Here is a 24,706-nt window from a genome sequence, read left to right as displayed (position 1 = left end):
CTCGTAAAACATTTGGTAGTAAACCTGCAGCTCCTTATTCCACAGCATTTCATTTAGACCTGAGTGAAGATCCAAATGAAGAAAAACAAGATCCTTGACCTGGAGACATTTATGTCTTTGGGGAGATAAAACAACTTATGGAGACTATTTTCCTGTAAAGAGGAACACGTGACATGATGTACACTCCAAAGCAGTTATTACAGTCAAAGGAAAAGTTTGTTTTCCGTATACTTTAAACATTGGCCCTCTCAGTATGTGAACACTGATCTAAGTTCCAGTCTCAGATTATACGGCCCTAACCGGGGTTTTCCGAATGCATTCGCCTGGCGTGGAGTCTGACCCAGCGCGTTTTCCACAAGGTCGCTGGTGATGCTCATGCTCCTGGCTGGGGGCCACATCGTGAACACCTGTCTCTTGACGCCCACACCAGCCCCGCCAGGGAGGGGGGCCATTCTCGCCCCACTGTACAGACGTGGAGCCTGGAGATGAGGATCAAGGACCGAGCAGAGGGCAGGAAGGGCTGGGGGCAGAGGTGTCCCCCCCACCCCCGACACACCCCCTCTCCCCGGCCGCCTGGTCGCCGGCGCGCAAGTGGGTTGGACCGTGTCTCCGCCCTGGCTCGGCCCTCGCCTTCCACTGACCTCACACAAAGCGCCTTTCACGGGCTCGGCTTCTACTGGGCGGCCAACGCTGCTCCGGAGGTTTGGTTAACCCCGTTAAGAAAACAAACAGTTCCTGGGCCGCGGGCGGGCAGGGGGGGCGCCGCTGGGCACAGAGGCTGGATGCTTTCCCCTCCCCGCGGGCGGGCGGAGGCAGACTGACCTGGAACCCCAGCAACCCGGGGCAAGGCTGGGCCTGGACTGCTGGGATGGGGGGTGGAGGAGGCGGTTCTGGTCGCCAGGGCAACCTTTGACAACGCCCCGTGCCTCGCGTCCTTACCTGTACCACGGGGAGTTGTGTGTAGACTAAGTGACATCATGCTTCCAAAGTGTTTGGCATGGGGCCTGGCACACAAGAAATAAACATTAGCTATTCTTATTCGACTGAATTATACCAATTCGCTGTTTTTGCAGGCCAAAACTGTGGGGTTTTGCCAATTACATATGGTCCATCCAATGTACTGTTAATGATTCATCTCTGAATCGACAAAAGCAAATTCTTCTATTCCTTTTTCAGTATCCTGAGGTTGCAAGGTTAGCTTAAAAACAAACAAACAAACAAACATTAGTTACTCCAAGTACTAACTCTGTGATCAGGCTCTTCCTGATTTTCTCAATATTGTGCAACCAAGAACAGGTAAGAGAATGAATTAGAAGCAGAGGTTGGTGTAAATCAGCAACCGTCCTGTTCATCCTAACAGCCTCAGAGCACTTACTAACTGCTTAATAAGTACATCTGATAAATTTGAAATAATAATAATCAAATAAAAAATTTTATGTTGTGAATATTGGACTTTGGTGCAGATGTCTCAAAAATTAGTTCTGCTGCTACAACATTTTAAATTACTGAGCTAGTCGAAATTCATCATTTTATAGATGAGGAAACTGAGGTGTGAGAAAGGGAGAAGTGGACTGTGGAAAGGGCTGTGTTAGGAAGGCACCTCTGACAAGCATGTCCTGCCTGAGCCCTGAGAGCAAAGTCTGACCCCGTTAGACTGGTGCCCGGCTTCTCAAGGCACGGGTAGGCTCCAGCCAGCAGTGTCAATCCTAGGAGCCCCCTGCCTCTTGCCCAGAAGACAGAGGCAACTCAGCTGCTTCAGACAACACGATGCAGGGCCAGAGCAGGGGGAGCTGCGGAGACCACTCCAGCCACCCGGTTTCGAGGCAACAGCTTCCCGGGGAGATTTATCTGGCGCTACAACTCCTAACATCCCTTAGGGTGCTATGTCAGGGCACCAACTGATTGCCCCTCTGGTGCACCCGCACCGGGGTTCAAGGAATAAAGACATGCTCAGGTACCCTCAAGTCACAGGAGTTTATCATGAAGGAAGCCGTGGGACTAAGAACTAAGGACGACAGGGAAGCTGGGGGGCCCACAGCCCAGGCCTCCAGGTCTGGAATGGAGATGAACCTCCACCCGCTCTAGCCCTGGATACTGTCTGGGGTTTCGCAGCAAGTCGAGTTTTTACTCTCTGCCATTGGTGGTCCCCAGCTACTCACCCAAGCTGTTCTCTGTCTCCAGATTCTGCTCCTGCCACACACTGAACACATCTGGGGAGAGTATCTCACAGGGTGAGAGAAGCTCAAATGCCTACAAGGTCAGGTGGGCAGCTTCTCCTTGACAGGCCTGCTGCACGGATTTGTTCAGGTCTTTAAGAAAACAACTTAGTGGGTTAGTGTCTAGGTCCTCCTTGTCCATCCCCGACTGGATCGTATGGGATATGGGGGTGCAGACAAGCCGAGTCAAGCAGACTGAGTTCAAGTCTTAGCTCTGTGGTGCGACCTTGGGCAAGCTGCTTAGTCTCTAAGCTTCAGTCTTTTAATGTAGATAATGACGCCCACCTGGGAGAGCCGTGGTGCTGGATGAGTTTCAAAGCCCTGAGCCCACTGGCACAGGGTAGGTAGGTGTTGAACGCATGGCAGCTCTTGGTTATTAGGTCCCGGGGTGGGATGGGACTATCGGGGCGGTCTGGACGCCGCCCTGCATGTGTTCCTGGCTGCCACGTGCCTCATTCTCTTTTTCTGGTGAGGCTGCTCATGTTCCCGAGGGCAGACCTGCTCCTGGGCCCCTGTGGTCAGCATCACCGTCACTCATAACGGAAGAGGAAGCTGAGAGCTCTGAAGCTAGGAGGGGGCAGTCATTTGGAAACAATCGTCACATCCCCTTAGGGAAAGGTCCTGTCTCAGTTTGGACAGGGTTTTTCTTTGGGGTTTTTTCTGGACCCAGAGGCTGAGCAGCTGGCTTCCTCTGAGCGGCCTCGGTGGTGGGGCTGTGGGGATTTCTGCCCCAGAGGTCTGGTCATCAGAGCCAGAGGGGCATTTCCACAACAGACAAAGGCAAAGGGGGGAGGCCTTTCTGGGGCAAGCAGTGGGGCAAGTGGCTATCACCTCCCCGCTTGCAGGCCCCACCTAGGGCACTGAGCACCGATCCTGCCAACCAGAGCAAAGCCTACTGAACCCCAAATCAGGCCTGATTTCTGAATCTCGTGAAAAACCCCAAGATCTGGGCCCATAGCCTCGTAAAACAGTAATCTCCACAGCTGAAGGGCAGTCACTTCCCCCTTAGGCTGCCTTTGGAAGTGGAGGAGGGCACCTAGATGAGTAGGAACACAGTCCATGATCTTAAGGAGTTCAGAGCCATGGAGGCTAATGAGATAACATTACAAACACAAGCGAGAAAGACCAGAGGTTTAAGAGGATGACAAAGTGCCATGCCAAGAGCTATAAAGGAGGCAGGGCTCCCACTCCAGTGTGGGTCGGAGGCGGGTGAAGAGTAGATCAAAGAAAGCTTCCCAGAGATGTACATATGAAGTAGGCCTCAAAGGATGCAGTGGATTGTTTTCCCATAATGAAAATAGCTTTATTTAATGTTTACGATTATAAAAGTAATACACAGAAATTCCAAGCAATATCAAATAGTATAAAAATTTTAAATAATGCAAAATTCCATCCCTAGAGGCAACCATAGTTAACAATTCGATCAACATCCTTCCCATATATATATAATTATAATTTTATATAAATGCAGACCATATCATACATGTAATTCTATAACCTACTTTCATTCAAAAATGAGTTTTTCTTGTCAATAAATATAGCTATATATCATCTTCAATGACTGTATAATATCTAATTATGTACCATAATTCATTTAATCCCTTCCTGCTGTACATTTAGATTGATTTCAAATTTTACAACTGTAAACAATGCTATGATGGGCCTCTTTGCATAGTCTTCTTCATGGACTTGGTTTCTAGAGGTGTCTATGGGAATCCCCAGTGAATGTTCTGACACATTAACCAATGCCCTCATCTCTATTTATTCACACTCTTATCCACAATACTGAAGGCTGGCTGTTTCAGACAGGTGTAATTCTGAGATTGAAGGGAGGGATGGGGGCTGAGAAAGGGTGCTTCAGGAACAAAGCCCAATACTAATAAAGGCTTCTTAGGCCACACAGAAGTGAGGAAGGAAGGAGCATATGTGGAATCCGTTTCCATGAGGTATGCATACTGTTGTGAAGGACTAGGAGATAAACAGGAAAAGGCGAGCTGGGGTCCTCTCACAGAAGGCTGTGAAGGCCAGGTGGCAGAGCCTACAATTGGAGATCACTCAACAGTTATCTATTGATATTTGGCACCTATTTTAAGCCCAGATCTTTTCAGGGGCCACGGGGTGATAAAGATGGTCCACTTTGGAGAGTTTATTGTCTAATTTTTTTTATGCCTTAAATTGCTTTTTGTGCTTCAGTCACCTGCCTCCTCTCAACCTATCCCTTGTAGCAGTTGAGCTCCTACTGATAGTCTAAGGCCCAAATCAAATATTACAGAATTTTTATTGTTTGGCAGAGAGAGCCAACATTAAACCACACAAGTGGTATCACAAGACATTGGCAGATGTCACACCAACCCCGGGGCCAGAAGACAGGGATAAGCTGTTCTAGTGCATTTCTAACTCTGAGCTCAGGCCTGCCTCTTCCCCAGTGTGGAGCTGAGAATCTTAGCCAGTGACTCTGAAGACAGGGTGTCCGGTTCAGTCATGTGGCAACTGCAGCAAAGGTGTGTCCTTCCTTGCTGCAGGAGGGATCACCATTCTCTTCCCCTTCCCCTCCTCCCAACCCCCAGGCTGCTGGAACTGGTGGGGAAAATCCCACCACCTTAGGGCCTGCCGTCCCTCAGAATCCATGGTCTTCAATCCCATGTGGGCCCTAAGCACGCTCAGCAAAGGACACTCCTTCCATCACCATGTTCCCTCCTCAACCAGTTCCTGGCCCCATCTTTAGATTTCCATTATCTTCTCATGCTTTTAAAAATTTGAGCTGCACAGGCATTCTTTATTTTCTTTAGCGTTCTCAGCTACAGGTGCATTCACAATGAAAAGCATCTGGAAAGAGCTTAATGTTGCAAATATCTACGTGTGACGCTTCCGATCATTTCTACTTCTTGCATTTGTTCTGTCACTGACTACTCATCCTCGTTGGGGTCCCTCCAGCTCTAAGCCCTCACCTTCAGGACTCCAGAGCCCAGAGATTCATGGGGGAAACAACCCAAGGGGAAGCAGGAGAAGTAAGACTCATCTCCACACCTCTTCTCTAAACCACTTGACTCAAAATAGGTAAACTAGATACTCCTATCTGAGAACATTTTAATTCTTCCCCAGCCACACCCAGCAGCGAGGCCCCCTGCTCTGTGCATTTTTGCATTTACTCCCAGACAGGGCTGATGGCTAGTCCCTTTATCTCCTCTGAATTTTATTAACATGCTAGGTCTGACCCACCTTTCAATAAAACAAAGCCAGCTTTCACTCTGGATCTCCTGCACCTCTCAGCTCAGTCCTCCCTTTCCATTTAGAGGAGCCTCTGACACGGTCAGCACTTGCTGTCCCCACTGCTTTCCTGCCCATCTGCTCCAAACCCATTTGGCCTCCTGTATTACCTATGTCATGAAAGGCTTCACCGTCTACCCTGAAATCCAAGCCAGAAGCTGGCGGGTCATGCCAACTACCACACTCTTCCTCGGGCCTCTCATCAGATCAGTGACCAGACCACAGTGGTTCTTCGCCACCTCCTCCACCTCTCTCTGAGCTCCAGCACCATTACTACGGCCCTCCTCAGCACTCTGGCAGGCTCTCCTTGCCTCCAGTCTCGTACCTTCTGATATGTCTACATCACAAATGTGACCATGTTATTTCCTGCTTAAGTCCCTCCAGGAGCTCCCCACATTTGCAGGATAATGTTCAAAGTGCCCCACAGGTCACAGGTACTGTGTGATCCGGCTCTTGCGCGTCACTCTCCGTGGGCCATCCACTAACTTAACTCTGCCCACATCGAACCACTTGCATTTCCCTACATGTGCCCACCTCCCACTACACGACACAGGGAGGCAGAATGGTCCCAGCAGAAGAAGCAAACACCTCTTCACCTTTAAGACAGCTCAAGCATCCCCTTCTCCAGTTTCTTTCTCCTGAGTCCCCAGGTGGAATGACTCCATCTTTGTGGCACTATCCCCCCCCCCACCGCAATACAGCCCAGTACACTTAACCTGCTATTGGCCTTCTTAATTTCCATGTCTGCAAGCTCTGCACAGAAATGCACAGGCCCCAAAAACAGCTGGCCCTATCAGCCTCGGGATAGGAGGCCGAGGAGGAAGTTCTGAAACCACAAGGGAGCCCATCCCAAGGAAATAATAAAAACAGACTTAAATCAAGATGATCACTGGATGGAACATAACAAAGCAAGGAGAAAGTTTTAAAATTTAGTTTGGAGAAAGAGTTACAAATATGGAAAGGGAGAAGATAAGAATAAACTTTATGGGGCTAGACTGAAAAAATCAGTGTGGATTCATGATTTTTAATATCTAATTCTTTATATCATCTATCTCCATCTCTCTCAATATTTCCATATATTTTTATCTATAGCTATTTCCTTGCTCTGTCTGCCAAGAGCCTAGAAGCAATGACATTCCAGTAGCAATGGGCATACTCAGCACCCAGATCTTGGTTTCTAAATATCATTCTCCATTAAAAGGAATCAAGATTCCCTGGAGAAATGGCTGATTCCAGGGTTGGGGCAGGGAAGATACAAGATAAGCCTGAAACATCTTGTTAAGCCAGAAAGTAAGAGAGTGTTAAAAAAAAAAAAAAAAAATGAAGGGGATATGTTAAAAAGAAACAGGAGCCTGCTAGAAACCTGGGACAGTTTGAGAATCAAAACAAATTAAAGCAATGGCTTGCAACTTTGAGTAAACAGGAATCCATTGATCCGTACTTATAAACAAGTACATTAATAAATAGGGAGGAAAAATGCTGTTCTTTAGAAGTAGAATGCCAAACAATAAATGTAGAAGAAACTATGGAGTTAGAAAATCACACTGGATGAGGAACAAAATATTTACATGATATCAAAGTATCTCCCCACAAATAACTTGTTAATTACAAAGGGGAAAAGAGTAAATTTAAAAAAGGAAACCTGGCTGACATCAGTTTAACCAAGCGATCAGAGTTAATGTCAGCATTAATGGGACCAACTAACATCACATGCCAACCTAAGATGCACTGAGGACATGTCACTTCTGTGATGTTCTTGCCCAACATACAAAAACCTAATCTAGTCATGTGGAACCATGAGACCAATCCAAGTTGAGGAACATTCTACAAAATACCTGACTGTATTCTTCAAAAATGCCAAGGTAATAAAAGGCAAGGAAAGGCTCAAGAAGTCTGGATTAAAAGAGACACATGTAATCATGTGTCACAACTAAATGTAACACATGATTCTGCACCAGGAATCACTATGAAGGACATTACTCGGACAGCTGACACAATGTAAATAGAGAGCACGTGTTAGATAACAGTATTTTATCAGTGTTATACTTCCTGTTTTTGATAAGTGGTTATGGTTACAAATTATGAGAGGATGTCCTTATTCTTAAGGAAAGGCATACTGAAGTTCTGGGGTAAAGGGGTACAATGCCTGCAACTTACTCTCAAATGATTCAGAAAATACAACATGTAAATGCAGATAAGGCAAATCATAAGTCATAAAGCAAATGGGGTAAGAATGTAAACACTTGGTAAATGTGAGTAAAGGATATATGGGAGTTCTTTGTGATATTCCTGTAACTTTTCTGTAAGTTTAAAATCATATTAAAATTTTAAAAGTTACCGAACCAACCAGGAATCCAACAGCAAGGGATGAGTCAGAATTATGGTACAGTCACTCTATGGAAGCCTTAAAATTACACAGCCTTACAAATAAAGTCTGTGAAGATAGATAACAAAATAGAAAAAATGCTTATAACTTATACAGTGTTGAATGATAAAAGCAGGATACAAAATATTTTATGTGTATATTATTACAACTAAGCAGAGCAAGCACGTAAGTAAGACTGGAAGGATAAAAACCAAAGGTGGTACTAAGGATATTAGGGGAAGCTGATTCACTCTGTTATACAGCAGAAACACACACACCATCGTAAAGCAGTTATACTCCAATAAAGATGTTAAAAAAAAAAAAGGATATCAGCGGGGAGAGAGAGATTGAGTGACTTTTTCTAAAAAAAAAAAAAAAAAAAATCCACATATTGAAAACGTACTTGCCGGCACTGGCACTCCCCGTCAGGCTGGAGGACTGGAGATCAGCGCTGCTTGCTGTTTACCGCCGGCTCCTGCCTCACGCTGCCCTCCCCAAAGGTTGACATTGCCCCCACAAGAACTGACAGAGCCGGGCATCTCTGCAGCTGGTAGGGTGGGAGTGGGGAGGTTCCCGCGTGCAGGCAGCCTGCCAGCCTGTCCCACAGAGCAGCTTCACAGTCTGCTCTGACCAGCAAGCTTAGCGGCTGCGGACAGCTGAGGGGAAGCCCGGCAAGGGTGCATCCAAGACCGGGCCTCCCTGGCCAGGCCAGCACAGAGACCCCTTTGAACGCCCTCGGCTTGTGCTGACCACACTCGGGCCTCTTGCCGGCATGCTCCCTCCTGGGCACAGACAGTGAAGCTTCTTGGAACTCAGAAGGTTTAGGAATTCTGGGATGACTTTGTCTAGAGGCAGACTGCCTGGTTCTGTTGTCAGTGGGATAAAGTGCTAAGTCCTTATCAGTCCTTCACATTTTTAACATGGACTAGTCTACTGAGGACATGCTTTGATGGGCGGCAAAAAGATGTTCAGAACGCAAGGCTTTGCGATCAGAAAGCAAGACTCTCAGAGAACCCTGGGCAGCTGAGGGAAACAGGGCAGGAATAAAAGTGAAAGCTGGCCTCCTCTGCAGGAGAATTGCTTTTGTCCCTCTTATTATAAGAGATGTGTTTAAAACTCCTTCCCTAAAGAAGTAGGAGTAAGAGTTAAATAGATTAAGAGACCCTCAGAACAGGTAGCTGAGGTAGACAGAGAAAAGGAAATTCCAGTTCCATAGGGAAGCAGGAGCAGAAGCTCGTGAACTCCTGCGGAGAGGAAGTAACTATACCTGGCTATACCTGGGCACTTCTTGGTTAGGAGTATTCCAGACCTGCTTCCCAACTGCTCTCCGGCCTAAAGCAAAAAGCACCACCATTCTGAGTCATGTGACCTGATTTTAAAGTATTTTATTACATAATCTTTTCATGGTACCATCAGGAGTAACAGAAAATGTTATTCCCAGTTCCTAACCACATCCTGAAAAATATACATTTGTATTTATATATTTATATCAATACTCCACCCCTATCCCATAATTCCACCACCTAGTATAGGTTTTTTGCTTAAAGCAAGAAACTATTCTCTCAGGTAAGAAAATATATATGGAAGCTAAATGAAGGACCGGTTAGAGTGACTGGGGACAGCTTGGCCATGGGGGCAGGGGGGAAGGGGTGAAGTCCAGGCTAGGCAGGATGCATCACTGGGGTCCAGCAGAGGTGGAGGAGGACAGTGTATAAAAAGGCAGCGTCAGGCAGGTGGGCTCTGGTGTCCTTGGTCCATTAGGAGATGGCCTTTGCCTCAGGAAGGAAGGCTTCCCAGTACTTTGCCAGCTGCAAAGAAGTGGGGTCAGTAAGCAAGTGCCCCCATTTAGTGGCAGAGCCTGAGCCTGGAAGGGGAACAAGCACAGTGCCAGGGCACTCTCCCAAGTGCCTCAGCCACCCACAGGGAGGCCTGGGCTAAGGCCAAACTGAGGAAATGGCTTCGCTGACAGCAGACCTTGGGACAGATTGGCCAGCCGGCCACACTGCCCTTACCTCTCTAGACTGAGGGAAGCATCAAGTGCAAGGGCAATATCTGAAGACAGTCCTGGTTCTACCCTGGAGGAAGTACCCCCTGGGGGCCACAGCTTGGCTCAGCTCAGTAAGCTCCTCACAGGGGGCCACTGTTTCACATATTGATCGGGGCCTCAGCCTCAAGAGGGTTAGGGGGTATCACGGGGTTACAGGGAGAGGAGAGTTGGGGTTTGTTCTTAAAAACTAACTCATTGTAGGATTAGAGCAATCCTGCCTAGCAAGAGACCCTACTGGATGCGCCACGTTAGAGAACCAGGACCTACTTTCAAGTATTGATTAAGCAGGGCCCAGTCCCTCTGAAGCAGGGCCAGATCATCCTGTCACCAAAGCCACAAGTAAGCAGCTAGCCTTCGGAGCAAGCAGGAGAGGATGAAAGCCATGCATAAGTTACATACCTGCTGCTGTGAATACAGGAGTGTCTCAAGGTACTTGATCACGTGGTTTTTGAAGTCCTTGGATTTCTCTTTCTAAAGGAGACAGGATTCTACACTGACCATCCAGACAGTTGCTCCTTCCCCTCTTGATAGGGTGCTGATGTTTTTTGCTGACCAAGGCTGAGCACAGCCTCAGAAAGTAGAGGCAGCAGCTGGATTGGCTATAATTTCCAGCCAAATAGCCTCTTGCAAGGTTTTCTTGAATGGTGGCAGGGTGGGGAAGGGGAGTAGAGGGTTTATGACAGCTGCAAGCTTTGTTTTGTGTCTAACTGCTCTGGTCCAGCAACAAGTGTAGGACAGCCACTTTGCCTCAGGAACAAACACACGAACATGAACACACACACACACACACACACACACACAGAAGGTCACGCCTGTTCACAATAGCTGCCAAGTCACTGGCACCGCCATCTGTCTCCCTACCTAATAGAGACTTGGATAAAACCAACAATGTTACTAAACCAGGCACTGCACACTTGTGAGAAGTAGGATCTTCTATCTCACCTCAAACCGTATCACTTCTTTTCGGACCACAGTTGAAATCCTTTCAAAGTCCCTTTCGTACTGAGTCACCCGAGACTCCCACTGGGAAGAAAAGGAAAGAAAGGATCACTTAATACATTATGGTATTACTATTAAGTATTTACCTTTGAATAGAAATTCTGTATCTGAGACCTCAATTGGCATTTGTCTGTCCCTCTGGGTAAGATTAGATATGGAGATTCAGCACGTAAGCCAGAGTCCAGTAGAAGGCCATCTTTCGGGCTGGCTGGGAAAGAGATGCCGTGTGCCTCAGGCCAAGCCTGGTTCCTAAGAAAGCTGTGGTACCCCAGAGGCTCTGGTTTAGGTACTCGCCAGCAAAGCTGGGAGCCCCAGAGAACTGAATTTAGTTCTCACCGGGGGGGCACATCTGAATCATCTTGGAGCTTTTCAAAGACCCAGCCAGGACTGCTCCTGCAGAGATTCTAATTTGGTAAGTTTGAGTGGAACAGGAAAGGAGAAGGAGGGCCAGGTCTCAGGGTAAGCCTGGATCATTCTCAGAGGCTTCCCCAGCAGCTGTCCTTTAGACTCAATCAGTTCTCTTGCCTGCTGTGGGGTTCTAAGCATGCGGGTGGGATGGGACCCAGGCTCATGCAGGAGCCAGCAGAACACCCCTGCTGGGCTGCCTCGGGGGCCTCACCTCTACGATCTCATCCTTGGCCTGTTGCAGCTTGTCAGGCTTGTTGGCCCACAGCAGCCGAGCCTCAGCCTCCCGCTTCTTCTGCAGTGTGGCTTGAGCATCCTGCCAGCGCTGCCACATCTTCATGCGCTGGTCAAAGGCGGCCTGTGAAGGTGGAGGTTGGGGAAGAGCACAACCAGCCCTTCAGGAGCTCTGCTGGCTCTGCCTCGGGGGGCTCTCCCAGCAGCTGTGCTAGGGAAGGACCGAGCAAGGGCAGGTTCTGCAGCCACGTGTTAGTGCCCAGCTGGAAGTTTAACATCCAAAAGCACAAGCGTGGGTAAGACTCCTCTGCAAGGATCCAGTGGGCCAGCGCCATGCTGCTTCATGCTACTCCCAAGGCTGGATGGCTGGGAGCACAGTAGGTGGCCTGATGCCGGTGCCCAGTCCTATGGCTTTTGAACTGCCTCTCTCAGATCAGTCAGTTCATGAGTCTACACACTTTCCCTGAGTGTCTGCCATGTGCCAGGAGCTAAGAGTACAATGGGGAATGAAACACAGGGGCCTGCTTTCATGGAGCTTGTAATCTAACAGGAAAGGCTGACACTGTATTACTAATTGCCAATAAGTAATTATAAGTATGCAGAGTACAGAGAAAACAAGCACAGTACTGTAATAAAACTGGGGACCTAGCTTAGCCTGGGAGATACATTAGGGAAGGCCAACCTAAGGAAGCAACCTTTAAACTGATACCCAAACAATATACAGGGTTAGCTTAACAGATCTCCCCACCCCTGCCCAGCTTAACAGATCTTTAAATAAACACTTAAACCTACCACAGGGACACACTGCTTTCATCTCATCCATACATTCAACTGTTCTAGGCTATCAAGGCCCCCAAGAAGCTCTCCAAAGTCCACTTGCTGGTTTTCCATGTTTCTAGTTCCTTGACCACAATCAGCATTGCCAAAGGACAGCTGTTTGGCCTAACAAAACTATCCTGCACCACCACTGGCTTTGTAGGCTTCAAGAGGCCTGGATGAAAGACCTGTGTCTGGGGCAGCCTCCCAGCCCTGCTCCTTTTGCTCCCCTTCCCTACGAGTTCCCTGGATGTTTTCTAGGCCTCCTTAGTGCAGGCCTTTGCCAAGACTTGAGCCTTAGGGAGTGAAATGACACCGAAGTTACCTTCCCCTGCATTGTCACTGCTGCTCACCTCAATTTCTAAACAGCTGAATGTCAAAGGATTAGGTAAAGGGTGACCTCAAATCCAACCTAACCCCCTGGGCTAACTGTGGTACAGCTGCAGGTTCAGCAGAAAAGAAACATCTGTTCATCTCTCCAATCCCACGGCTAGCTCAAGATTACGAGGAGGGCAGGTGAGGGGTCTCTGAAAAAAGACCAGCTTGCAGTTCTGTGCTCTAAGGCGAGCTGCCCCGGCTAGGCCTCCCTCACCCCTGTCCATACAGGCTCACCTGGCTTGAAGGTCATATCCAAGTGCTGAGCTCTCCAGAGACCCCAAACAATACTGCTCTCTGAAAGCTTCCCCAGAGAGAACCCTTCCCTGGGACGGCTCTCCAGTCTAAGTAGTCTGACCAGTTCCAAGAATTCCCAAGCAGGTTATTTTTTCAGCCTCTTATCACTCTGGAGTTAGCAGCACACCAAAGAGCAAGGGGAGAGGACAATGAGCAATCTCACAGGCTATACTAAGCACCTCTACCGCGGAGGAAATGAGAGCCCTGAGTGCAGCCTGGCTCTTGACAATACAGGAGCTCTCTGGCGAGGGCGAGGCTGGGGACGGGGAGTGCGGGTGGCTCTGTTCCAACTCAGAGGCTCATACATTCTGGTCCCAACCTGGATCGGGCAGACTCAGGCCCTTTTAGGGCAGGCGCCAGGCTCCCTCTTGGCTCTTTCCTCTGTCTCAGGGAGGCCATGTGAGAGCTAATATCACTGCCCGGTGAAGCTTCCTTGGCCACTCTGAAAGGTCAGGGGAAACCAGAGTGCCCTGGTCACCAGAAGAGAAGGTGAGGTGCTCGACCTGAGAGGCAGGCTGCAGTGTTGCTACCGGTGTGGTCAGCAAAGCTCACAGAGGGCTCTGGTGACAAGCTCTCTCGGCCCCCTGGCCACACTCCTCCAGGCAGCGCCAAGCCAGTTCTGTGTAGTTACCTGACTGCCCACATTGGAGGGACAAGTGGAAGCCAGCAAGAGCTCTTACCAGGGCAAAGCCACCGCTTACTGTTAAGGAGGCAAAGACCAAAGGACTGAGGAAGTCACTGCTCCAGGAGGCCAAGACCACAGGTCTGTAATAAGCCTTGCTTGAAGAAAGGAGCATAGAGGATACTGTCCAGCTTCAACAATAAGGAGGGCCCTACTTGGAAATTCAAGAGTGGTCTTTTCTCCAAATTCATTTAAGAAACTGGCTGTGGGCCTCAACGTGATTCAGTGATAACTAAGAGTTTAATGGACTTTCTGGTTCACGAGACACCTTCTCTTTTGAGAGTAGAAAAAATTATTTCGAGCTATAATGGATGAAACCATCTTGGGAACGGGAAGAGCAAAGGAAAAGACAAACTAAATCAAGTGGAGGAGAAAGAGGAAAGGAATGAGAAGCTTACGCGGACTATGGCCAGGAGGCGAATATAGTCACTCAGGAGCTCAGCAAGGAGGAAGAAGTCATTGTTGGCCTGTTCCTGGTGGAGCTGCTCGATCTTTTCTTCCACCTCAGCCAGCTGGGAGAGTGCCCGTGACAATGCTGTGTTGTCTTCAGAGCTCCCGAGCATGGCGAGACTCTTTGCAAACTGGGATGTGTTCAGCGCTAGCTCTGGAAGGAGGAAGACAGCAGAGCCCTCTGATCTCCCAAGGAAAAGGGACAAGTCGGCCGGCACTGCAATGGATGCCTTAGCAATGCTGGCCCCCGCATGTCTGGCAACTGTGGGCTCTGCAACCTAGTCACTTACACCACAGCCAACTGTATTCAGAAAGTGAGGGCAATGCAGCTCGGTCATGTGAGCAGGGAGAGGTAACTGCTGTCCTTAGTTTCCCTAGGTTAGGCTTACTTGGAAGAAGCAGCTCCAATATTCCTGGAGAACCAGGGGCCAGTTAATAAAAACAGGCCAATGGCATGATTCTGATTTTTACGTTAGCGCTTGTGGTAAGCAGCCTTCTGCAAGAGTGAGTGTATGCACACTGCATAGTTTTGCATGCCCCAGAGCAGGACAACTTTCTGTTGTATTTTAAGCTTTGGTTCACTCTCCCCACCCCCCTCCCCATCTCTTTAAAAATGTAAAAACCATTCCCAGCCCAGAGCAATAGGCCCATGGCCAGATACGGCCCATGGGCTGGGTCATATTCTGCCAACCCTTACATTGCCCTCATTCTAATGGTTTTCTGCCTGTTTAGAGTTCTGATTATCAGCATGTTTAAGGCAGAAAAGGAAAGCATTCAAACTTGGCAAATTTCACTAGCTCTTAAGTAAATCTCACCAAAGAAAGGTGAAGAAGGGTTAAGAGACATATATGGTTTCCCGCATTTACATATTGCTCGTTGGACCATGTAGCTAAGGCATGTAACATCATTTTGGATATAAGCCACCAACTCAAATGCCACCAACAGAAGCCTACATCCCAGGTCAAGCTGTAACTGGGATGGCTTCCCTGTACCTCTCCCAGGTAAAGAGTACAATGTCCTCAGTGGTGGAGTCATGTTTCTTGCCAGGAGATGCAGGGCATATCTTTTCGATAAGAACATCAAGGACCAGGTGGGCTGAGAATTTCAACTTGAATGGCTGAGAGGCTTGGGAACAGCATACCCTCCCATCTCCAGCTCACTGGAGACATCAGTTTCCCCCAGTTCCAAGTGCATTTCGGAGGTTTGTTACCTTTCCTGTGGTTGACTAGAGTTTCTACAACGGCATGCAGTTTCCGTAAGCGCTGTTCCTCACACTCTACCTCCTGGAGCTTCTCCTCAAACCACTGAAACACACAGGCCCAGAGCTTTAAAGGAGGCTACTCATACAGGTGTAGAGCAGTCTTTCCTTAGCAGTTTTTTGTTCGTTTGTTTTTTAAAGGGACTGAATTATCATAAAAAGAAAGTCTCTATTCTCAGAAGTTTCAGGACTCCTCAAGGCTTCTGACCCATAAGCCTGAGGGGGTAGGGAAAGCTGAGAGGCACAGGGCTACTCACAATGTCTGATTCATTCATCTTGATGGTCATTTTGCTGACTGCATCTGTGGCTTTGTTGAACATCTTGAGGAGACCAGCACCACTGAATGTCTGGGTACCCACGGCGCGTGGCAGCTACAAGACCAAGAAGGCAGGGTGGCAAGTTATCTGCTGCCCCTATTTTAGGTTCAGAAGAATTAGTATCCATCAGATGGCATGCCCAAAACTTGCCAAACAAATTATTTGAACTGTAGCTTGTTATTTTCAAAGGCAGTTAGACAAATCCATAACTAGCATGTAGAGAGAAAAAAAAATCAAAGGACCACATTAAATAGAATCAGCAAAATTTTCAGCTTCTGATATTGTGTGTGGAAAGAAAGCAGAGTGTGTTACGTGGCCAGGTGACCTCACGTCGAGACTGTCTGCCCACCTAGGCATGAACTGCTTAAATACCAAACACACTTTTGTTAAAAGTCAGAAGTTCTTTTGGATGCATACCCTGCACACAGCTAGACTTAAAAACTTGAGACACTTTGAAGTCGTGCTGCAATTCCATTTGGATTTTCCTCAGTGAACAAAAGGTCCAGGGACAAGAACATAATTTATTCAGATTGAGGCTACTTTTAGGGACAATCTAGTTAAGTCAAGCATGTCGAATACTTAGAAACAATTTGACTAGTTCAGTCTTCCCACTCCTTTCCGAAGGCATGAAAGGGATGCTGAAGAATCCATAGTGTATATAGTATACCACGCTGAACAATTAGATTTTAGTGCCCAGGACTCTTGAGGCACTGGTTCTCAACTCAGGGCCATTTTGCCCCCTAAGGGACATTTGGCCATGTCTGGGGATAATTTTGCTTATTAAAACTGGGGGCAGGGGGGACTTCCCTGGCAGCGCAGTGGTTAAGAATCCACCTGCCAATGCAGGGGACACAGGTTCGATTCCTGGTCCGGGAAGATCCCACATGCTGCGGAGCAACTAAGCCCGTGCACCACAACTACTGAGCCTGCGCTCTAGAGCCCGTGCACCACAAGTACTGAGCCCGCGTGCCTAGAGCCCGTGCTCCGCAACGAGAGAAGCCACCGCAATGAGAAGTCCAGGCACCACAATGAAGAGTAGCCCCCGCTCGCTGCAACTGGAAAAAGCCAGCATGCAACAACGAAGACCCAACGCAGCCAAAAATAAATAAATAAAATAAATAAATTTATAAAAAAATAATAATAAAATAAAAAAATAAAACTGGGGACAGGGAGGTGGAGGAGGGTACTGGCATCTAGAGGATGAGGCCAGGGATGCTGCTAGCCCTACAATGCGCAGGACAGCCTCCACAACAAAGGGTGATCCAGCCCAGACGTCAGCAGGGCCACTGGAGAGAAACCCTGCTCCAGGGCTGCCAAGCAGGGTGAGGGCGTGAAAAGGAAAAGTGGATTTAGGAATCCCAGAGGAGAGAAAAGACTCAGCGCATTAGACAGAGAATTTTTAATTAAAAAAGTTCATTTTGGGGGGGGGGAAAACCCATATACTTAGTACCATTTTCTTAATTAGAGTAATACATATAATATGCAAATTAAAGAAAAATTTAAAAATAAAAACAAAATGAAAAAAATAAATACAATAGTCCTACCCTGTCACTTATTTCCTTCTAGTTTTCTTTCCTATGAGATATAACTTTTTTTTTTAGCATCTTTATTGGAGTATAATTGCTTTACAATGGTGTGTTAGTTTCTGCTTTAAAACAAAGTGAATCAGTCATACATATACATATGTTCCCATATCTCTTCCCTCTTGCATCTCCCTCCCTATCCCACCCCTCTAGGTGGTCACAAAGCACAGAGCTGATCTCCCTGTGCTATGCGGTTGCTTCCCACTAGCTATCTATTTTACGTTTATAACATTGTTTTATTCCAGTGTTTCTTTTGATCCTTAATGACTAACATAACATATTTCTTCAGCTGTATTTATATGTTGTTTCATGTTTCACTTTTTATAATTCTTTTTTTAAATTGAAGTACAGTTGATTTACAGTATTGTGTTAGTTTCAGGTGTACAGCAAAGTGATTCAGTTATATTTTTTTTCCAGATTCTTTTCCATGATAGGTTATTACAAGATACTGAATATAGTTCCCTGTGTTATACAGTAAATCCTGTTGTTTATCTATTTTATATATAGTAGTGTATATCTGTTAATCTCATACACCTAATTTATCCCTCTCCCTCATCATTCTTTAAATGTATGCTTCCAATGAATTTCTGTATATTCTGTTTATGATGAGAATTAAGTATTTGTTGTATTGATATAGTTCACTTAATTCTCCAATTATTAGCAACTGAGCTGTCTCTAGTTTTTCACAATCATGAATAGCCTAAGCATAGCCTTTTAAAAAAGACTGTCCACTTGAATCAACACTTTTGCTATATGCTGGCAGTTCTGTGCTCTGTGGTAACTGGTTTTGAACTAAAACCCCTCAGCTCCTGGCACAAAATAAGCATCCAATTTGAGCCAAGTAGTAACCTATGAAAGACATTCCAAGGACCTGCCCAACAGATCACTGTGTTGATCTAATAAGACAAAGACAAAACTAGATTGCAGTTTGACCTCTACAACCAGTTACTTCTGACTGCAGGCAGAGCTTCTTTTATTTCAGAGGCTGAAGAATACTTGTCACTTTTGGGCGCTTACAAACTAGGATGTAGTCTGAGACTAGGCTATACACGGGTGCTCAAATATTTGTTGAATGAACTAGTTTCTTTTCACAGGGGCAGATATGAATTGTGAAATTCAGTTTGTACAATACTAACCTCTTCTTTTTCCAAGAACTCCCTGACATCAGGGTCCTGTAACATGGTAGGATGATTCACAATCCTCTGAAGGTACCTACGGGGTAAGGAGTTATCTGGTTAGCTGACCTGGCCTCACAAGGTTTGGGGTATCATACAGTGCTGGCAGGAGTACAATGTCTCTCATTACTTTAAAATGTCCTCAGATAAGGCACTTAAGTACAAGCACATTCAAGTTCATATTCTTCACGTTTCCAAAAAGGGAAGAAAAATAACTGCTCAGAAAGAGACCTCAGAGCCATTCATGTTTGACTGTTGAAGAAGGAGAATTTGATTGGTCACTCAAGGTCAGGAAAGAAAAGAAGACGTTCTGTTCCTGAGGTAGGAAGGAAAGAGACTTAGGAAAGGTTAGAGATAATATGGAGGTGGGAATCTTTAATTCACTCAAGTTTCACCACTACTAACTCCAGCGAATATCTCATCGTAATTAAGTCTCAGTTTCAGCTTCTCATTTGTTCTCATGGTATTCAAGAAAATAGTTTTATGGTACTTACCTTTCTAGAGCAGCCCTCCGTTTTTCAAGAAATTCTGCAGAAGAAGAATCTTCCTTCCCAACTTTTACTTTTGTCATTCCTGGAACAGAATTTAAAAAGCAAAAAACCCCCCCATATATCATCATGAAAAGCATAAGGCTGTAAAAAAAAGCCCACAGGAGGAAGGCAATGAGGACAGCTCTACAAAATACAACCAGAGTCCACGTCTATGTCACGAGCAGGCGTGAACAAAAGGTTCTTTACATGACACTCAATTTTTAAACTAGTCTTAAAAGTGTTGAAGTTTCTACACTCTGGGATTTCCAGAGCATGTTTTCTAAAAGGGGGCCATGGGACTCTGAGTAAAGATTAACAGACATCAATTGATGGTAATGGGAAGATTCCTTGCCCCATCTCCTTCCCCTCATTCACTTAGTACATTTTAATCTGGAAGGAACAGCAGTCATTGAAGACTCCAGGATACCAACACAAACACACACACACACAACTGTAGAAGCTAAAACCAGAGCCTCCTATTGCACTCAAAGACAGAGACCATGTCAAAACATGCTATTTCTCTAGACCACATGTAATTTATAGGAAAATGCTGGAAGTACTTTTTATTTTAATTAATTAATTTTTGGCTGCATTGGGTCTTCATTGCTGCACGCAGGCTTTCTCTAGTTGTGGTGAGTGGGGGCTACTCTTCATTGCACTGCATGGGTTTCTCATTGCGGTGGTTTCTCTTGTTGCAGAGCACAGGCTCTAGGGCGTGTGGGCTTTAGTATTGTGGCTCGCGGGCTCTAGAGCGCAGGTTCCGTAGTTGTGGCACACAGGCTTAGCTGCTCCACGGCATGTGGGATCTTCCCAGACTAGGGATCGAACCAGTGTCCCCTGCATTGGCAGGCGGATTTTTAACCACTGTGCCACCAGGGAAGCCCCAGAAATACTTCTTTTCTAACTGCAAGAGTCGACACTGTTATTAAAAGTAGTCTCATATACTAAGCAGAAAGTATATTGCAGAAAGAATGCAAAGGAAAGAATCAAGTAGAATTAAAGACTTAGACAGGCTTACCTATTAGGCTCTTCTCCGGGGGAGGAGGGACGATAAAGCCATTCTGGGAGTGTTTCTCTGAAAGCTTCTCATAAAGACCCAGAAAGTCACTAAATCTTCTTTTCACTGCAAACTGTTTACTTCTGAACATTGGTAAGCTCGTCTTGGGGACAGAAAAATACAAGGCGATCTCATTTTAAATAGGGTATGAATGAGTATCTTGAAAGTCATCCAGCTGACATCAAGGGAATCTTCTTCCCAGATCCCTGTCCTTTAGCCACTTGGTAAATAACTTTCTCTGAGATTCTTACTCTTGTTTGTTTGTTTGTTTTTTGAGCTATAATCCCCTCTGGCTGTCTGGGAATCTATGGAGCCCTTCTCAGAATAATGATTTTAAGTGCATAAAATAACATACATTGGATTACAAAGGCAACTAATTAAGTTCAAATGCGGTTTTATTTGCAGGTTAAGGGCTCTTGCTCTAAGGAAAGAGATGTTGCAATCTAGTTTAAAGCTAGAATTCTATGGTCATCTATTAACCCATTCATCCTGCACTGACTTATTAAGGGTATTACCTGCTGGAATTAAAGCAGCCAAACGGAAGAAAAGACAGAGTAAACAATGCCCCTAAGGGGGAGGATCAGATGAAATGTCTACACTGAAGTCACTTTAACCTCTAAAGTGTCACAGGATCTAGAACACAGGGGCAGGTCAACAAGTAGTAGAGAGATAATATAAAGAAAACTTCTAGTAAAAAAGACTAGGCCTACATCATATTGAGAGATCATTTAATACTCACCAGACAGGCAAAATTTAAGGAGGTGGGGCCTTGCCAACTGCTGGCAGAGAAGTGTGTCAATGGGAACTTTTACATACTGCTGATGGAAGTATAAACTGATACAAGGACTTTAAAAAGCAGTTTGTATTCCTTTTCTTCAACATTTGCATTACCTATGACCCAGGGGAACTATTCCTGAGTATATACCCGAAAGAAACTCTTCTTATGTGTACACCAGGAGACATGTGCAAGTATGTTCACAGCTCATAATTACAAAAACTGGAAACATGCCAAATATTCACAACAGGAACATGAATGTATTATGCTATAATCACAAAATGGACTAATTAACTACAGCTACACACAACATGGATGGGTCTGAGGAACAATGGTAGTAAAGAAAGCACTATTTTCAGCATGATACCATTTTAATGAAACTCAAAAAAAAAAGCAAAACAGTACATTGTTTAGAGATACATATGGGAAGACTTTTTAATAAAGGAAATGAGAGACAACTCAGGAGAGTGGTCGCCTCTAAGGTGTGAGGCAGGGGATAGGAGAGGGAGAAACACGCAGGTAGATTCAATGGTACTCATCTTAAGACTGGTGGTAGGTTCGGGGCTTCATTTTTTATGCTTCATAACCTGCATACAACAACGTGTAAGTTTTGTATGCATTAATATTATATAAAAAAGGAAGACCAGACCCGAGGGGCAAAAGCTTAGGGAAAGCATTAAAAGAAGTTCCACATAGGAAACCTCAGAAGAACTGATGATTTTTAAACAGGGGATACAGTTTGGGGTGATCTGCCAAACTAGCTCTAAGCCACATAGCTCTTAAGAGGGATGGTACTATATCAGATACACCACATGTCTTAATAAAACTTACAAAGTTTCACACTGAAGTGTTAGCTCTCTGGAAGAAAAGTGGAAAGGCTCAGATGAGATTACCAAGGGGATGCAGACTTGTTCCATCTTGAGTAAACTTGAAGGAAGGTGTTGACAAAGAAACTAAAGAAATACCCAGAAATAATCTGAATGATGACCTTCTGGGTATGAGCACCCAAGTCTATTAAGGTGGTCATCAGCAGGGTCACTTGGACTCACCTGTGTTGTAACTTTGTAGGCCACATAGGCATTCATACCATCCCCTGTGGGGAGAACAAGAAAGCAGGAGAGGATTATTCTGTAAACCAAAGCAGAACTAATCTTGCTAACATTTAACCAGGAATCATAAGCCAGCCACAGGAGCTGTGTACAAGAAGGGATATCTGTTTCATCTCTAAGCTTTATATACTATCCTATAATCCAGTTCCTACTTTGTCTCAGGGCCTCTGTGGCGCATATCATGCCCCCACGGATGCTGGCTGGGCCCCAGTTTAAGTCAGACAAGAGAGTCAGCCTCCTGTTCCAAAGCCAGGCTCTATTTATACCCTCCACAAAGCAGCACTGGATACTGACAATCCATCGCTTGTTACCATGCCAATATTTGGGCTAGTTACACACATCTGTCTAAATCCAAACAATTCTCTTGCTGTATAAAGCAGGAGGAGGAGAAGGAAGCAAATGATGTAAAAGGAAACAAGAAGTTCTACCCTAAGCTAGCTCTGGGCTCCATTTGCTCTTTCAGAAGTACTGCGCCGGTCCCTCCACTGGTGCTGGGGGACACTGACCCCTCTCATCTAGCATGTTCACCCAGAGCAAAGGGCCTGGCAGGAAGACACTTCGACTGCCTGATGTCACACAAATCTCTCTTTCCTGGAGGAATTATTTTTCTGAAAAAGGCTTTGACTGTTAAATAATTTGGGATTCAAGCAATTGTTTTTCTCTGTGGTAGTGTCCTGACCTCAACCACTTAGGGACATAAAGGCACCATTGACTCCCTGAGCAGTGAAAAGACACACATTGGACTCGAGACAGACATAACTCCAGTGCTGGGCTCTGGCACGTTAGGCTGGTTTCATTCCCTTCCTCCCCACCCCCTGATTCTTCCCCACACCAACCAGGAAAACGTAGGTCAACAATTACTAGCTGCCAAAGCCTCTGAACTGGTCCTGGGGTAAGGGCCCAGGGTAGGAACGTGCAGTTCTAGACCCGCAGGGTCACATATTACAACTTGGGTTCACTGAGATGGCTGGGAATAACTGCTTTTATAAATTACACAGAGAAGTTGGAGACTGTACAGGAAGAGAGGGCTTGCTTTCTCCATCTATCCAAGTCCTACCAAAAGAGCAATGTGACACAGACCTACTAGAGAATGGACATGAGGATATGGGGAGGGGGAAGGGTAAGCTGTGACAAAGTGAGAGAGTGGCATTGACACATATACACTACCAAACGTAAAATAGCTAGCTAGTGGGAAGCAGCCGCATAGCACAGGGAGATCAGCTCGGTGCTTTGTGACCACCTAGAGGGGTGGGATAGGGAGGGTGGGAGGGAGGGAGACGCAAGAGGGAAGAGATATGGGAACATATGTATATATATAACTGATTCACTTTGTTATAAAGCAGAAACTAACACACCATTGTAAAGCAATTATACTGCAATAAAGATGTTAAAAAACAAACAAAAAAACCCAGAAACTATAAGTTAAGTTTTAGAAATTACTTTATATTGATTACCACTGTTACTTCTCTTCTAAGCCACTTAAACTATATTGCCTAATACTACTAAGGATGCTTACCACTGATAAAAGGAAAAAAATCTAAATTTACTTTATAAACTTTCAAATTTTCATTCACAGTTGCATAGTCATGGTCAAATGTCCAAAAGGTCAATTCCATAATTTAGTGCCTGCAATTAGGAATGACTAAGTGCAAACATACATAAAAACACAGTAGCGAAGTAGGATCTTCAGACACTCTGCCTGCTTATCAGCTGTTTTTATTGAGGCAATGTGTAAGAAAAGAGACATACTTTCATGTCCAGAGCTTATTAAGATATGGAAATGTCCCAGAAATGCAGCAGTTTTAAATTTGTTAATTTCCAAAATAATTTCAGGAAGTTGAAAATGACATATGCAAATTACCAAGGCTCTAAAAAGCAATATCCTGGTAGTGAGATTCTAACTTATTTAGATGTGTGTGGGAATGAGAAGCTCATGTTGAGTAAACAGCCCACGCAAACAGAAGGTGCTGTTATAAAGATCAATATGAATCTTGAAGCATGAAAATGCTTTAAGTAGCTGGTTTCTTGGCATCGACATGACTAAGAGTCTACTATGGTGCAAGGGGATGAAGGTTTATCACCAAAAGTGATTTGTGTTTAAATAAATCTGATCCATGGGATGTTTAAATTACTGTTACGCGTTGAACTGTGTCCCCCTAAAAAAGATATGTTGAAAATCCTAACCCATGGTACCTCAGAATGTGACCTGATTTGAAAACAGGGTCTTTATAGAAGAAATCAAGTGAAAATGGGGTCAGTAGGGTGGGCCTTAATTCAATATGACTGGTGTCTATATAAAAAAGGGACCTTTGGACAGAGACAGACACACATAAAGGGAAGATGATGTGAAGACACCAGGGAGAATGCCATGCGACAATGAAGGCAGAGATTGGAGTGATTCATCTGTAAGTCAAGGAATGCCTGAGGCTCCAAATGCTAGAGGAGAGGCACGGAACAGTCCTTCTCTAGTGCCTTCAGAGGAAGCATGGCCTCACCAACACCATGACTTAAGACTTCTGGCCTTCAGAACTCTGAGAGAATAAATTTCTGTTGTTTTAAGCCACCGGTTTGTGGTACTTTGTTACAGAAGTCCTAGGAAACTAACACACTCCCTCCCTCTCCTGGTACAAACATCATGACTTTTAAATGTTAAAACAATTAGTTTTATTTACTTATAATTTATTTTATTCTACCAAGGATTTAAAGGAGCTAATAACTAGCCTAAAATCAATGTGCATATAGAATATTC

At 45.5% G+C, this 24,706-nt stretch overlaps 1 protein-coding gene across 1 annotated transcript in view; it reads right to left on the bottom strand.

Moving 5' to 3' along the window:
• The window catches only part of SNX1 (sorting nexin 1), a 47,355-nt gene that overhangs the window by 2,624 nt on the left and 20,025 nt on the right, over positions 1–24,706 (bottom strand). The window contains exons 5-15 of the mRNA XM_082446763.1: positions 21,898–21,941; positions 20,035–20,176; positions 18,981–19,059; positions 18,448–18,523; positions 15,669–15,782; positions 15,364–15,457; positions 14,102–14,307; positions 11,514–11,657; positions 10,838–10,918; positions 10,295–10,366; positions 940–9,656 (exon numbers count right to left, since the gene is read on the bottom strand). Coding sequence (XP_082302889.1) covers positions 9,606–9,656; positions 10,295–10,366; positions 10,838–10,918; positions 11,514–11,657; positions 14,102–14,307; positions 15,364–15,457; positions 15,669–15,782; positions 18,448–18,523; positions 18,981–19,059; positions 20,035–20,176; positions 21,898–21,941 — 1,103 coding nt within the window. The 3' untranslated portion in view covers positions 940–9,605. The remainder of the gene's footprint in view (positions 1–939; positions 9,657–10,294; positions 10,367–10,837; positions 10,919–11,513; positions 11,658–14,101; positions 14,308–15,363; positions 15,458–15,668; positions 15,783–18,447; positions 18,524–18,980; positions 19,060–20,034; positions 20,177–21,897; positions 21,942–24,706) is intronic.

This window comes from Balaenoptera physalus (assembly GCF_965194825.1).
Source record: "Balaenoptera physalus genome assembly, chromosome: 2".
NCBI classification, from domain to species: Eukaryota; Metazoa; Chordata; class Mammalia; order Artiodactyla; family Balaenopteridae; genus Balaenoptera; species Balaenoptera physalus.
This window is presented reverse-complemented; position numbering and strand designations above follow the sequence as displayed.